We start from the raw sequence: 17,760 nt of genomic DNA on the forward strand, positions 1-17,760 counted from the left end.
GTTAAGAAGAGACTTTCTTTAAGAAGTAGCTTGAATCAAATATTTACTCAGATTTCTCAAATCCTTCACAGTTTTGCAAACGACGGAAATAATAGGGTTTAATATATTTGATTCTGAGCTCTGAGTAAACTGGACATAATATTAAATGAGTGTCATCCTCGATGTCATTACTATTACAAAGATGACACTATCTTTGGGCACAGGAAATACCGTATCTTTACCATGCAATAACCATTTACAGTGTCAGAACAACTTCTCAGGATTATGTCAAAAACAAGATTTATGAACTAAATGTTTAAAAAAAATCCGTAAAGTTATAAATTATTACGGTTTTACAAAGCAAATGAAAGAAATAAAAAATAATAATCATAAAATGTTTTTTAAGGAATAATTTGGTTGAACTAATGACCTGATCATTATCTCAGTGATGGTATCGACATCAGAGCTCACATTCCAACATCAAATGCCCATTCATTATACGGTTATAACACTGAACAATACCCATAGAAGCTTGATTTGTTTCGGGGATGTTTACGATTATTTTATAAACTCATTGTCATGATTAGGTGGTCAACTTGGGGTCAAGCTGTTGATCAATAACAAATACTTGGTTGTCCTGGTAACAATGTTGAAAGGTATTACAAGAGGAATGATAAATCATCCGATTAGCTCGTTCGAAAAATAAGTCAGGCTGGTATTATTAGCTGATTTGACACCTCAGGTCACCTAGTAAGGCCACACCAATTATTTCCTGGGTGGTTGGTTAGGTTGTTGTATTCGGAATCACCACACGTGAATAGGTATATGATATTCTCATTCTGAAAAGAATGCTGTGCTCAGGTTTTCTTTTCTGTGTGATTTATCAATATATTTACTCAAGAGTTTTATTATCTTGTTATTTGGGTATCTATATATAATTTCCACTACGGTACACATGACATTGATCAATTTCAAAGTGTGAAGCACTGAAATTGACATTTATAATACTACTCGATGGTTCCAATATTCACCAGATCGATATATCTTCGGAGACAGAACTGATGAAATTAGGTCAATTTTTTCCCCGACATATTTGACAACGCCGAATTAACCTTTATGCACGTAGCTTTGTATTGTGAACGTTCAGATATAAAGTGACGTCTCGATAAAGCCAATGCCAATGTTTTACATAAAACAAGGATAGTTCGTCTTCTGGTGTAGAGTCATCCTTAACGTGCAGTGTATACCATGAAAAAGTACATATTCCTCTGTTTGATGTTGAGTCGTCTTCTCAGGGCGCCATTTCATTAGCCATAAGTGGGGATGTTCCGTGCTTTAGAGGAAACGTTGAGTATTATTATGTCGCATCCCAAATGCCTTTCAGATGCACTACAGTTCACATGCTCTCTCAGAAGTCTGTTCGTATTATCCCTATTCTCGTTGATTTAGTTGTTCCGCCTAGACATAATAAGTAAGAAACTAAGGCATTATCAATCAATATATCAGGGTTTACAATCGTATAAATTATAAAACATTTGTTTGTAGAATAATTTCACAAGATAAAATCAAGGAAAAAATGGATGTCCACAAATACGCTTTAGCACGAATGAAATTGGTATCAATAAATTATACAATTTTGTAATTATCTCATTTGGAACGGTTTCATTCTCTTCGTGTGTTTTAAACATGATTGATATTGATTGGCATTTGCACAGTTTTCACATTAGTAATATAAGTGTGTTTGATGCATGTTAGGTACTGTTCATTACGGTGATTCGGGTGTATGGTACCACAGAAGATACAGCTATTTATTATTACTTATTGCATGACACTAAGATAATTTCGCATTTTCTAAAAAGTAGACTAATGCAGTCTGATACTTAAAAATGTAATACACAGAACTTGTGTGGAAAATTGATTTTATATCACATGACACATCAAAATGTTTTAAGTCAGAGATTCGGATATATGACGCCATTGGTGTCATAGTTAAGGCATTATGCTACCTAACACAATATACCGGTGATTTGTGATAGGGTTAATGCTATGTTCTACATTACAGTTTGTACTTTTGGGTTGTGTTAGAGTCCATGCCATCTTAACTTAAGGTTATATGCTACCTTACACATTCTACCTGTGATTTATATTAAACTTAAGGATATATACTACCTTACACATTGTACCTGTGATTCATGTTAGAGTTAAGTTTATATGTTACATATTATACCTGTGACACTACTGGTGGACTTTTAGTATCCACGGTTTGTCGTTTCCTGCGTTCCACATTTTAATTCATTCGAATGGTGTCACAGATCAGAATATACACATGTACTTATTTATAAATTTATTGAATGATGAGGAAAATGCATCTCCCTATCTGAATTTTCACATTTCTTTTTACCTTTTTGGATTTTCCTCAGTCGCCTCCTAGGCTTCAGATTTTAAGCCCTTGGCATCATTGACGAGTCCTAGAAGGACGAAACAGTTGTACGATACAGTGTAAGAAATCATATTGCTATATTGTATCTCATTCCAGATTTGTATTGTTAAGTGATATGCACGTGTGTGTCTTTTGTACTGCCTAAAACCTTAGGTTATACTGCACTTTTAAAATGGTATGTTTCCAGCTGTAGATGGAGAACAAAAATTAATATCGCATTGTTGATTATGTCAATATGAATCTTTGATCCATAACTACGAATTCCCTCCGAAATAACAAAGCAAACAACATTTTGTTATTAGTTCATATTAAGTAAATGACAAACAAATACGTGATTAAATGGACCGTTTCTGTTATCGTGTCATCTGCCAGCTGACACGGCTACTATAGCCTACATAAATGGACATATTACTCGCTGAATCCTTTATATTGTATTTGATATCGAATTAAGTATCTGATTGGCGAATGGCGTGATCCGGATATTCTAAACCGGAAAAACAAATCCAAGAAATTCCGGGGCCTATTTTCCTTTCATCGAAAGATAAATATGTGATAACGTTTGACGTTTCCTGTCTTTATTTGCAGTTGCTAGAATCAATGATAAAAATCAAAGATAATCCTTGAGTATTTACCTTACAATGCCCATGATCAATAACACTTTCAACCATTACAATAGTATTTCCAATTAGAGAACGATTGTACAGAATAGCCAGTATCTTTATCACCGACTCGCCGCTATCACTACATCCGTATTTAGCAAAAGTAGCACGTACACCTGGCTGTTCCCATTATTACAGGCAATAAAGGGTTATCATTAAACTTCTCAATTTTTATATTTAAATGATACTATATTTACTCATAGCCGATTATATTTAATTTCAATAAACCTTGTTAAAGGAAAATTATAATGACGGCACGAATGAACCTGCATTGGTAGATTATAAATTTGTAATGTCAACTTGATCGATGGTCTGCTTTAAGATGTCAGATGTTATTGATGTTTTGTGCGCAATGTTAATTTATTTTTCTTGCGATGCACTACTTCAAAGGACTTAACGTGATGACAAAGTGTGATATCAAACGTTAATGTCGATCCTGATTGAAGTTACGAATGTAAACAAGTACAATACATTGTATAAATCTCGTTATGAAATGTTTTTTTAATATGTTGAAAACAACAACAATACTTACCTCCCTTTGGGATTTTTATGTTTCCGAATTCATTTGATAAAAATCAAAAACTTGACGCCATGAATATAAACTGCACGAACCTGTCGGTTGGTGTGATTTGTACACAAAAAATATCCTGTTTAGAAATCGCATCAGGGACAAATCATGTTAGAATTATCATCTATCTGTGTGGAACATGAGACGATTTTCTGAATTATGTAAGAGATTGAAAGTAATATAAAACCACCCGTATGAATGTAGCTTCGTCCATTAATAGGTGTTGTTTTTTTTTTTAAATTCAATTCCTATTGTATGCCGACATCAAATATCTATTGGAATAAATCAGCTGACATTTTATAGCTTCGGAACATGTCAATTCCTCAACAATCACCTGTAACTTGTACACTGTTGGCAATTTCCTATATCTGTTCACATAATTTATTTTCTACCCTATCAAATTTTTACCCATGCCACCCGTGTCGTTACGTAGTTTTTGTTATTTTAATCAAGTTCTCCTTTATAGGCCTAGAGGGAAATCTGAAGCACTTGTACCGCATATCTAATGACCTGACAATGTTGTTCAGTTGTTAAGAAGAATGTGCATTATCGCTATATCTCAATCACTCTCACGAAGCATGGAACAGTCTAGTGTTGTCCGTCCATGTAAATCTGTAGGGGGAAAAGTTTATCCCCCTTGACTTTCTTAAAGAAAATTTCAGTTTGTATGAAGTATGCATTTCTTGTGATCCTATCAACTTTAAAATCGACATTAGTGTATGCTTATTTGTCGGCTGGAAATACCCCGGTGACTCCGTGCAGGCCTGATTGGAGTTTATCAATCACAGGCGTTGTGCAGGATATCCGAGAGAGCAATAGACACTTGTTTGGGGTTTTAAAGTGTGCAAGGTACACTTCGTACAGTATTTTACTGAAACACTTAAGATATGAGACAGGCAAAATGAGACACCCAATATCAATATGAGCCCATTAATCAATCAATAGATCGATCGATCGATCGATAGATCAATTCATCAATCAAGTAATCAGCGTTATTGTGATGCTAGTAATTTGTTTTATTATATTTACTTTTATGATAAAATGTACTAAGTCCTCGAAATGAATCGAAAATATTTATCTATGCATTTTAGTGTATTTCTCCTCGATACGAAGCAGTAAATTTCAAATCTGGATAAATTATATTCTTGTAAAATAAAAAAATATATAATTAATCATTTGCATGGTGATTTGTAGTTATTCTCTATCGAATATACATACATTAAGCAGCCAGGTATAATGTGTTCTCTTCGTCACAACACAGCAACGTTATACTGCATTGATGGATTGTTTTTCTAAATCTTGTCTATCTCCATGACAATAGATTCAGATTTCATGTCATTGATACAGTTACCATGACGACGTGAAATAAGCACTTGTAACATGACCAGTAAAATGCGACAGAATTGGCAAGTCAACAGTTTCATCATAATCAACGGATATTAACTGAAATAGAATCTTGATTCAATAGAGTATTTTATTGCCAATAAAACAAATATGGAACAGAAGAGGAAAAAAGTGAGTGCTAACCACTAAATATTATGATCCGCTCGTGTCTGAGTCCCGTTCGAACCTAATAGACCGGATCTTGGTTTTATTGTATGTTATCAAGGGTGTTATATTACAGTCGTGGCGGTTTGGATAGGGACCACGCCCATCAGGTGTGTGGAAATCTTCTGTATTATTGTCACAACCGGGTAAAAATGATACAATGCAGGTACTATGTGTGATCGTTATGTAATTGAGTCGTTACATCCAGGAAGTCACACACGAAATTTATTCAATCATTATCACGTGTGGATACTGTCGCCACAACACACCTGACAGGTAATTTTAAGTTTTCAGTATTTTCCTTTGAACATTATAAAATCGTGGCTTTTGAAATATAAATATTGACTAAGCTAGTGATGGCAAATCTGAGCGCGTCTATGATTCTGTATGACCATTTCCGAAAAAAATAGATTTCATTTCAACATTTCAGCATTCATGAAAATTATGTTTTTTATTTAATATGATAAATGAAATTAATTTTCATTTGAAGTTTAACAACAGTAATATTTATTTGAAAGTAGTTGCGATGAAATATTCAGAAATATATGCAATAATTTATTCATTTGGGTATTTACAAACTAACCTTGATGTCATATATTGATATGAGAACTCATTTTCATTAGATATTTACATTCAATAACTGGGAAAACAATTCCTTGACAATTTCTTAGCGAATACATTATTAATTTTCGCTTTTGTTTTGAGTTTGTGAAAATTATATCCTCTACCATAATGGTTTAGTGAACCGTGAAAGAAATATTTCACAACAAGACATTTGTTACGAACGTGTAGAATATTCATCATTGCATGACAAGTGTGAAGTAGAGATATAACAGATAAACTCAAATTGCACTGTTAGAGGAATAAGGATTGTTAACGAGGAGATGGTTATCAGTAACAGACCTTGATATATCCATGCTTCATTCCTTCCTATCAATATTTTAAAAACAATTGTAGTTATAACGTTTTGCGAAATGATATTCCACAACCATGTCAATCTTTTCATATCTATCATTGTCACCTATGCTGCTATTTATAACTTCTAACCTCAACAGAGTTCCGTTTTACTTATTTATTGTTTTTCTTTTTTTCTTTGTTTTTCATTTTTCTCTCTTTTCTCTTTTTATATCATTATTGATTGATTTTTAATATTTTTTAATATTATAGTATTGTTCAATGAAATATGTACATTTTACAACACAGCCCGATGTATGGTTTCTTTTGCTGTTTCTTGCTGCAGCAAATTGGATTGAAAAATCTCATTCATCGTGTGATATGCTTTTCGGTATAATGAGAAAGAATTCCAGCTCTTTTCACACATTGTTTTATATACATATATGTTACAGTTGTACATATAAGAGGGTATCGTGTTAAATGATTTATCATTTACTAACTACTTTATTCATAATATTAGAAAATATAAATTAATTCAACTTAGAATAGAAACCTTAAATCTAGAAACACAATATGTAAACGTTCATTATATACTAATACACATGTCTGAATATGTTTTGTCCATAAAAATCTTACGCGAGGAATTATAGAATTCAGCAACGCATTGCCTTTTCAATAAAAATTTACTTTAATCTAATATTTCTTAAATAAGGAGAATAAATTATCGGTCCTAGACGTGACGATATAAATGTGATTCTGTCGTTTTATTGGATTTTAATGTTAGACCAGTTTGCCCAAGGTGAGTTAACTATCTATTGTATCATAATGACGCTCCCTTTGGACAGTATGATGAACTGTCCATTACTAACAGTACTTTTACTATAAACAGTAAAAGTACTTAGTCATGATGGGAAGCGCTCGAGTGTAATTGGTAAGTACTAACCTTGACCATCGCTCAAGAGGTCAGCGAAATGTCATGTACTGTAATAAGGACTCGTAGGTTAATTGCTGTAGAATGTTTGTGCACATGGTCATTCATCCATGATAGAAAGTTCAGCTGATTAAGTGACCGTATGTGACCGGAGATCGGGAGGTCCTCGGTTTCAATCCTTGATAAGTATATTGCATTTTCAAAAAATGCAGAATTATTTTGGAAACGTCACTTGCCCGTGCTTGAAGTACTGGCAAAATATGAAGGTAATTGTGTGCTAAGTAATTACCTTTTTTTTAAATTGTCGAATTTATTTATTTAAAGTTAGCCATCAACTTATTTGTAGAAATGACTTCATCTTGTGATAACCAGGGACATCATACACTACCGTAAAATGTGATCACCACCAAATACCGTCCCTACAACATGTTTTATCCATTGTATAACCCAGCTTAAAGTGATGTTCGAAGACATGAGAAAATATTTACAAAATTAACAAAGGACAGGTAGAATATGTTTATATAAGGTCAAAAGGTTTACCACTAGTATGTTGTCTGACGTGATCCCTAACCTATCTCGTTATTATACAAAGTAAAAAGTCCTGAATATGTGGCCCGGACATTCCTGTGACATTGTTAACAGTAGAATAACAAAGGTAAAGAGGACACAAATACGAATGACACTCTTGTGAAGTGTTTAACAAACTTTGGGGGATTACTAAACGTTCCGAAAGGGCGCTGTGTCGCTCTATGGTTACCAAGAGGGAATGGAGCCTTATTGGTATGTACATCGTAAATAAATCATATTCTAGTACATCTTAAATATATCATATTGTAGTACAACGTAAATATATTATATTGTAGTACACCGTAAATATATTATATTGTAGTACACCGTAAATATATTATATTGTAGTACACCGTAATTAAATATATATATATATTGTAGTATTCCGTAATATATTATATTGTAGTACATCGTAAATATATATTACGTAAATATATTATATTGTATACATCGTAAATATATTATATTGTAGTACATCGTAAATATATTATATTGTAGTACACCGTAAATATATTATACTGTATTTAGAAACGGTATTCGATTCGATCTAAATCAGTGACATTAAGAAAACTATTTCATGCTAAACTTTTATATTTACATACATATCTCTTTAAGAATTTTGGTAGATGTTCGTATTTTATTGTGAGACAACCTCTTGTTATATTCCATAAGTACCATTTGACGGAAGAGACGTCAGAGTAGTACTATTTGATACATGTTGTCAATCGCATCACAGACCAAATTCATCCTTAAACGGCTCATCTGTGATGCTAGGGACCTATAGTGGTGAATCTAGAAGGAAGTAAGGAAACTAATTAGGATTTATTATTAGTCTTAGCAAAATATACTTTTAAAATTTAGGCAAGAAAATATATTTCTGCATCGAATCCGGTGGATTTAGATTGTTCCGCTGATAAAAAGTAACATAAAATGATAATCCAAAATCTTTTTATTTCTAAACAGACTTAGGTCGACATGAGCATTCCATCTTGACAAACATTACGTGTTAAAAACAACACTTTAAACTCACCAAATCGTCTTAGTTGAACTAGATGACAACTTGTTAAGCTAACATGAAAATAATCGTGAGCTAGTGGAAGCCGTATTCATCAAACTCACTAACTTAAACCAGCTTTTAATTGTTTCGGCATTTGTCAAGATGTCTGAGAATACACTATTCAGTATTATTGAATTCTAATTTTACACAAAGTAGACTTTTGACTTCTTCAATATTTTAAATACTACACCCGATAGCCAAGAAATTAGCATGTTGTGTGTGTGTGGAGAGGGGGTTCTTCTGTATCATTTCATCATGGTTTACGAGATGATGTTTTCGTGTTAGCAGTATCAAACTTTACATGAAGGCGTGAATGTTTATCAGGTTCTTTGTGAAACATGATAGCTGTTAAAATGTAAAATTGATCAGGTGTATATGTGCTTTATTGAACTTTCATGACCTGAAAACATAAATCACTGGTTTTGTTTTGTTTTGGTAAGGATTTTTTACTTTTATTACTGGTATTTTCCTTTGTGAAGCCAGGGCTACTGAATTTTATTACTTGTGTGTTGATTTTTATATTGTCTTTCTATGTTGCTTTTCGTGTGATGTAGCTGTGGTAGATTTGACGCTATTGAATCCTCTTCAACATGGCGCCGTTGTTGCATAGATCTTAATGTATATTGATGATGCTGTAACATATCATATTCCGTTGTGGTATATCTTAAGGGTTTAAAAACATGCAGGTTGATGAAAATTACGGGTATAGGTAACGGTCGTCATAGCTATCTTATTTAAAAATATTCTATTTTTTTGCGCAAAATGAAACTGGACGTGTTTGTTGCTCGTTAGTTTGTCAGTTGGTTCCGTTGTTGTATATTTTGTTTTCATTTGGGAACTTGACATTACTTGGTGTCGTCGATGAAGCAGAAGACGCTTACTCTTCTGGAACATCTAGCCTTATTCTCCTTGTACATTTTCATGAATCCCTTTGTAAATGGTTTTGCCGTAGATATATTGAATGTGAGTATGGTTTATAATTCTGTTTACATGTTGGCATTGTCTTGTTGTTAATTTATATCCAGATATGTGTTATATTATATTGGTGAGATAACAGATGACCTGTTGTAAATAATGTGATTGAAAACCTGCTGTGGCAAGCTTGTTGATACTTTGCTCGTTGATGTCGTTTTATGCTGCCCCATTAATTGTGTATTAACTGCAGACCAGCTTTGTGATACAGTTTAATTCATTATCTAGGTCTACTTTTCTACTTCAAAATGTGTATATTTTGTTCTAACTTTGATATTTCTTGTCATTTTTTTTATATTTTGTGGTCTATGTTGTTCTTGTGCAAGACAGTCTGTACTTGATCGCGGTGTATATAGGGACCTCTTGTCATTTTCGTTCGATATGTTGATATATTTCTTTTATCGATGCTTAAAACCTTATGGCTTTACCATTTAGAAATTGACAAATAAAAAAAAATTAAACAGGATCTCTGGTCCAGTTTATCGTGTGCCCTGATTTAACTGTTATACCCAGTGGTTAACTCTCACAATAATAATCATCTATGCATATTTGGTATCTAGGGTCCTCCTAACTCCGCTAATAACAATTGTTATTTACTACATCAAAATAAACAATAACAAGCCTAAACATAGCAAATATCTGATTACCTCATATTCCCAAGAGAAATCTAACAATAAAACCGACCGCCCATACATCACTCATATCAGGTACGAACTGCCAATTCCGGAATTAAAACACGGCCAATGAATAAATTTTATAATACTAATAACAGAAATACTTGGAGATCGATATCATATATCGTTATTGTTAATCCGAGATCAATAATTGTTGATAAATATCACCAACAATTTAAAGCATCGCTCTAATGGATGAATTCAGAATAATATATATCAACATGACGGTGCCCCGCGCCATCAGTACGAAGGCGAGACTAAACGTGATGACGAAGGGATCTATGTCCCAGATATAGGCGGACACATACGTCATGTTATTTATAAACAATCTTACTACAGTCAAATTAGTCCGTCATGTGATCAGTAGAAATGCTTTATTATGTATATCTTATGGCAAGTAATACATATTTCAGACAAGTAGGAAATCTGATATCTTTTTATTTGTTACTTTTTCACTCTATACTTTTCTTGATATGAATGTTATATAGTTCTGAAATTCGATCACTGAAACGTAACACTGCTGATTAATCAGATCTTGAATATCAAACATATTTATTTTTATTCCGTTGGTACTGTTATGTTTTATTTGTGTATATTGAGATATAAATGTGTTGTGTTTCCTATATTTCAAGCTATTGTACTTGTAAATCGATAGTTCATCACATCGTCAACACACAAGGACAAAATATACCACATTGTCAACACACCAGGACAAAATATACCACATTGTCAACACACAAGGACAAAATATACCACATTATCAACACGCAAGGATGGAATATAGCACAGTGTCAATACACAAAGACATAAGCCGCCATAGGGTTACCGCAGATATATAACAAAGACATAAGCCGCCATAGGGTTACCGCAGATATGTAACAAAGACATAAGACGCCATAGGGTTACCGCAGATATATAACAAAGACATAAGACGCCATAGGGTTACCACAAAGATAACATATACACAACAATTTTTTAACATAAAACCATAAACATATTCCAGCATTAACACACAGTCAATACATCATAGTTGACAAGAAAAATAACAAAAAACCACCATAAATATAACTAGTCAAATACATGAATAATTAAATAGAACAAATGACGTCATTGTCTCATATGTACAGAGATAAAATACGCGTGAGAGCACGTGTACTTACCGACCTTCACTTGCCCTGACAATAAAAGGAAGAGTATCAGTATTCATTTCGAACCTAACAACTGTCACTCAAATGAAATCGAGTGAATACATAGTTTGTTTTTTTGAGTATGTGAATGTTTTCAATAATGATGCAGTCGCAATATCAATTTTACATTTTAACCAACAAAAACAACAATAGGCCTCATTTGTGTATACATTAGATTGTCTGTCCATTGTATCAGTAATCTTATATTGCACGACAGCACCGTCATAATACGACTGGGAGTACAACATGAGTAATAATTGTGACAATTAATTTATAGATAGTGGAACTGATGACCAGCCTTTATAGAAATCTATTCTGATCCCTTATTACAGTCGCTTTCAATATTGGTCATATCAATTATACATAGCGTCATTGTAATACCAAGCACAACAATTATGCACCTGTTTTAAATAGAATGTGTTGGCATAGAGTAAATCGTCAAATTCTTAACAAACGGTTTGATGGTTTACATTCAACAGATTTTTCTCCTGTAAGTGTGAGGTGTCAGAGTAAATTGGCTTTGGTTTACTCTCCTCATTTCTCCTGTTAACTGCCCGCCATCAATTCGCATGTCTTTCTAGATTCTTCAGCTTTTCCTGTTTACTGTCCAATATTTCTGAGCATGTCTTTCTAGATTCTTCATCTTTCCTGTTTACTCTCCTCCATCAATGGGCATATCTTTCAAGATTGGATACATGTAAAGTTAAAAAGAAAAAGGAAATCGAATTTGTAATCAGCGTCTTTAACATTGCCCTGATATCCTCAACACATCTAGAGTGTATAAAAGATACGCGACAAGCGATACAAACCGTGACGCACAAATGTATTTGACCCTGGACGTAAACTACACCGATCGACACGGAGAAGTCCTTATTATCACAGTCGTCAATGGTACTGTCAACCATTTAGTAGAAAAGAGAAAAAACTGTTATATGATATGATTTGATATCTAAAGATTCTGCTGACATTATAATATTAGGCTGATAAGTATCTCAATGAATATTTTTTAAACGTTTTCGTACGCCGTTTAGTTATTTCAATACAAGAAAGTTTATCATTTGATTGGAATTAACCAAAGCTAATATGACACAAGTGTCTTAGTTAATTGTGACTAATAAAAACGTTAGGGCGACCTCCAGGAAAGTTTTTTATGTCTCCGTACAAGACGAACGGGGGCCGTTTATCAGTTGGCTGTGATAAAGAGCAATGAAGGGGTCCAATGATATCTTTGCTCCTTGGTTGACCTCTTAACAAGCACTAATTATGAAGAGTGTTGGTAATCTCTTGGTCTGTATCCAAACAAACCATGACAAGGCGTCTATTGGGAACATTTAAAAAAGAAAAAAATACTCCGACATTTAATTATATTGGTAAAAGACACGAGAGGTGAGCTGACTCACACAGGTCTTTGTCTACAGCACTGAAGATATCATTAACGTACAGAGCTTTGGTCATCTACTCATGCGTCTCGTTTGTCTATATATAATACGTGTTTACTTATGTAGCCAATATACGACTTGCGCATTAATATTCAATGGCTGTATACCTATATACATTATATATATATATATATAAAATATCCAACCATTGTGCTTACAGTTACGTAGGCCGATTCACGATCGACAGATAAGCAAATCGGGTGGAGCCGTTCTTTGGGTCTCAACACCATCAGAACTGATTGTACATTAACGGATCAAAGACGTGAAAAACAGTTAAGCATTCAGAATCCAACATATATCTATCTAAATACGAGAGAAGCTGTCCTTGTATCCAGTGAACAACCACTCGCATTCGGTTCAATATCGTATATAAAAGTTTACTGTAGCTGACGAATATTGATGAAAAAAGGATTCTATATGTGGGAGTCATTCATTTCAAAGGTCAACTCGCTATCATTGGACTTTTGAATACACACAAAGGCAATAGCTTGCCAGCAAAGAAACATTGTGGACATTTAGCTTTAATATGGATACAGTGATACGGACCTAGGGACGGATAAAACGCCTTCTTATATCGTTATTGTATAGCAATTCGTCTGACTGAGATTTTCAATATGGTCTATCAGGTAATTTCCTATCTTTTATAAGGTTTTACATTATTTCTTTGTTAAATATTCACAGCATGTAAATGGTCTGCAAAATGAATAGGTTGAGATTTGATTGATGCCGTGTGATGAGAACTGGAATATTGGGATTGTGGGGCGTTATATTCCGTACATAGTTCCAACTGTAGCAGGATTGCCGATTACTAAAATGCTACGGTTACTCATGAGTGATATGCTCGCACGTGTTAAGCGGAAAAATTAATTCATATGAATTTACTTAGGTAAGGTAGCATTTATGTTTTGTATTTTGCAGGTAGAAATATTCTATTATATGTCAATTTGTATCGAAAACATGAGTTGCTCACCATTTTCACAAACTATTGAGCTAGAAAATAATATGATGCTTAAATATGTCATGTTTTATGTCTTCAAATTACAGTTGTGTTGAAACAAACGACGATGTTTCATTATTCATCATTTGCCATTTTTAACATGAACAGTTTTTATGGTCAGTGGTAAACACTAATGGCCAGCACGTTTCAATGTGGATTAGGAGTGGTCTTATCACTTACGTTATGTACATATAGATAGCACACGCACCTGTGAAATGCAATTTAATGTGTAAATTGATTGGTTCATGCAATTCGAGTCAATACAGTTGTAGTTATTAGACCACTGTCTATTTCACATTGTTTGTATCAATCGTATGTAATTCAGACTTGTAGGCATATTCATGAAATTCATACTTATGTAATTCACACCTGAGTTATCTACAGTGTGGATGAATACTTACGTAATTTATTCTTGAAATTCATACATGTGTAATATATACTCTGTAATTCACACATGTATAATCTACATTTTGAAATTTATACCTGCATGTGAAATGTACAGCAGTTTAATTTAGTGAAATACAGGTATACTCTGATCAAAACATTTCATCGCTATTGGAAGGATGATACCTTTTGAAATTTAGAAAAAATAATATCAATAATATTATTCTAATATAAATTTAAATATAACCATATTGTCAAACTTATTATATAGATATCAATAATGATAGGTTTTCTGGATCATCAGGTCCTGGCAGATACAGGATGAATATTCGTGATTTAAAGCCGATTGTTAACATGTTAACATTCCTCATGTAAACTAAACCGGTGTGTTTTATTTATCTCTTTATCGAAGGTAAATTATCTAGCTGAAAGATTCATGAAATTGTTCAAACCTGTCTTATATGATTAAGTAATTTAAGTCAAAATTAGGCCAATGATATTTATCCATGATGACAAATGAATACCAATTCAAAACAGGCTAGTCCGTACTGTAATGAAGCTGTGAAATTCGAGACATAAATGTAAATTATCAAATTAATGCAAATTTGTTTTAAAAGTTAATTGGCGGAATAATGCCAACTTATCCGAAAAGTAACCAGGGCGGAGTAATACACCAGCTGGTGTTTAATGTACACTGTAAATCAACGAATTCCACTTTAAAATGTAAACAGAACAAACCTTTTCGTCCACACAAAACCTTTTATGCATTGGAAATGTAATTGTATATTGTATTTCTCAAGAATGAAATCAACATTTTTCTGACATTTATCATTACATTATTCCACCATTTTGTTCACATGATTTTAAGAAATTAACGTTTTTAAGCATTTTTCGTTTTGACATCACAATTTTGAAAAACATGATAATTTTATGTTATCTTCTATTGTAATGTATTTTTGTTTTTGTTCACATGATTTTAAGAAATTAACGTTTTTAAGCATTTTTCGTTTTGACATCACAATTTTGAAAAACATGATAATTTTATGTTATCTTCTATTGTAATGTATTTTTATGTATGTTTGTAGGTGCTGAGTAGTGCTGGAGAGGACTGTGGGGGAGTGGAGGAACTCCAACTCCTGAGTCCAAGACGAAGGGCCAATCAGTTGATGGAACGACTGAACGGCGACAACATGAGGCCACCACAACAATCATTGTCTCCGAGACTAGATCACCAGACCCAAAATCATAGTCGCAAAGTGGCAATGAAACGACCTGACCCCGGCACGGAAGAGTTCATGAGATTCATACGCGAATATCAGTATGAAAGACAACCAACAAACATTCGCTTACAGAAGAGAGCGCCCCTTCCAGGCATTGGTGAAAGCACGCGGGTCGGTGTTACTTCTAACTTTGACAGAGCAAATATTAATTCTCCGTATGATGATGCTTTGATTGACAATGAAGTAGCTTTTCTGAACAATAAACCTGACCCTCGACAGGACCCAGTGCTACAGGAAGTGCTTACATTAGCAAGAGAGAGAACTAAGGATCACATTATTCTCAGTTCGTGGAACGGTCAAATGCCAAATGGCAATCTTGGTTCTGACAGTAACAGAAATAATGCGTTGCCACGGCAACCAAATGACTTCGGCAACAAACCAAACAAAACATCAAAAAAATTAAATGGAAAGAGAGCTAACATGAAAAAACTTTCTAAGCAGTTACCGCCAATATCACGTGAAGATATTCCAGAGCGGCCTTCTGCCCCATCACCGTCACTTACTCCGCCATATCCAAATAGTTCTGATGACAGTTTTGTTGCTGAAGAGCCTGTGGATTACATCGACTTGTGAAAATGTGTTCAAAATGTTTCTGTGGTCTCTTCAACTCGATATACTGCCAGGACGTCAGAAAAAAGATTGATACATTTGTGTCAGGTACCAGCCCAAGACAAAAAAAAGCATGTTGGGTTGTCGAAGATAGCTTTAAAATAGACGGACGAATTTGTGCGCGTGAGATGGAACATTTGTGAAAGAACAGAGGTGGTCTGTAGAACTTCATAACTCATTAAATCAATTTTCAGAGTGCGAAGTGAAAACCTGTTTAAATTGGAGATTTATGTCCTAATCACGCGGCAGATATACATAACCACTCTAAACTCTACCTTTTTATTTAGAAATTGTTCAATTTAAGCAGGTTTTTTTATTGTAAACATGTATTATGAGTATCTACTACATATGATTTAATTCGGTGCCACGTTAGACGACCTACACACAAGCAGGTTGATAAGACACTGCTTTGATCCCATTCCAAATTAAACTCCAGTGTCATCGGGCAATATCGATAAACTTCGTGCATATCATTTAATTATTATTCCATTATAATTAGCTGCCAATAATTAAAGTGCCATATTAGTGTCCGCCAGAGTTGAATATTGCGCGTCATTTTACCCTGTCCCTTCTCTCCCTTCCCGTTCCAAAACCTCTGTCCCTATGCCCTTGCCCTTGCTCTTTCTTAGTCTCACCATCCCGATGTCTTTGTCTTCAATTCCCTGTCTTATGCTCCTTCCCCTTCCCTCCCCAATTTCTTCAAGTCCCTTTCGCTATCACCCCCCCCCCCCCATACACACATGCAGTATCCCAGTATCCTCAGTGCTTTTCTCTCTTCGCCTCCTTATATCTCGTTTCCACACTCCTTGTTCACTTCCCCATGCTCCAAACCCCATACATCCATGTCCATACCCCATTCCTCACACCCCAACCCCTCCACCACACCCCGACAAAGCCCAGCAACGGCGGAGTAGTCAGAACTTGTGTATGTTTTCCGTTGTACCTGTTAACTTTTTGATATCACTTGATTGTCATGGTAAAAAGTCAAAAATGAAATGAATGCCCTTTAAAACCGATACAGGACCTACAGTCCAACAAGACAGAAATAAACACGCTTTTATAAATAGCTTTCAGATGTTAACTTGGATTATGACTGGGCTATTTTTCAATAACCTTTTTACTTAGTAACTGCAATGATTACGATCAGAAAATGAAATATCTCCCTGTTGAGGGTATTTAATCTTTTACTGATATGTACGTATATGTCTGTTCTTGATTTGTGAAATATGACACGGGTTTTTCTTTATTACCAAAACCCAAAGAAATAAGTGTGTTCAGATTCTAAAGGTAAAGTCGTAAAGTCCTGTCTTGAATGTTATCTCGGCGTGTAAATATATCTCTATAGTAAGGTATCTGTAAAACTGTCTTGTCCCTCTTTAAAAGATTTTGCTGGTGTAAAAAATACATTAAATCATCGATTGTTTTGTCATGACGCTACAGTGTAAAAGTCTCATTACACTGCCCATACAGAATTGGTCTCGGTAACATGTCAAAGGATTTGTCAGGTAGAAAAAGGAAAATGATATACTTTTGTGAAATGAGCATTGAAACGAAGGGCAGTGTAACGAGGTGACA

General features: G+C 34.1%; 1 protein-coding gene across 1 annotated transcript; it reads left to right on the forward strand.

The window, feature by feature from the left end:
- The first annotated feature begins 13,529 nt into the window (after positions 1 to 13,529).
- Positions 13,530 to 16,156, forward strand: LOC132543491 (uncharacterized). The gene is made up of 2 exons (XM_060206997.1): positions 13,530 to 13,541; positions 15,382 to 16,156. Exons 1-2 carry the CDS (start codon positions 13,530 to 13,532, stop codon positions 16,147 to 16,149), a joined length of 780 nt encoding a protein of 259 aa, XP_060062980.1. The 3' UTR covers positions 16,150 to 16,156.
- The last annotated feature ends 1,604 nt before the right edge of the window (positions 16,157 to 17,760 follow it).

Source organism: Ylistrum balloti, unplaced genomic scaffold (genome assembly GCF_031769215.1).
Source record: "Ylistrum balloti isolate Yb309-2 unplaced genomic scaffold, AGI_CSIRO_Ybal_v1 Utg369758, whole genome shotgun sequence".
In the NCBI taxonomy this organism is placed as follows: domain Eukaryota; kingdom Metazoa; phylum Mollusca; class Bivalvia; order Pectinida; family Pectinidae; genus Ylistrum; species Ylistrum balloti.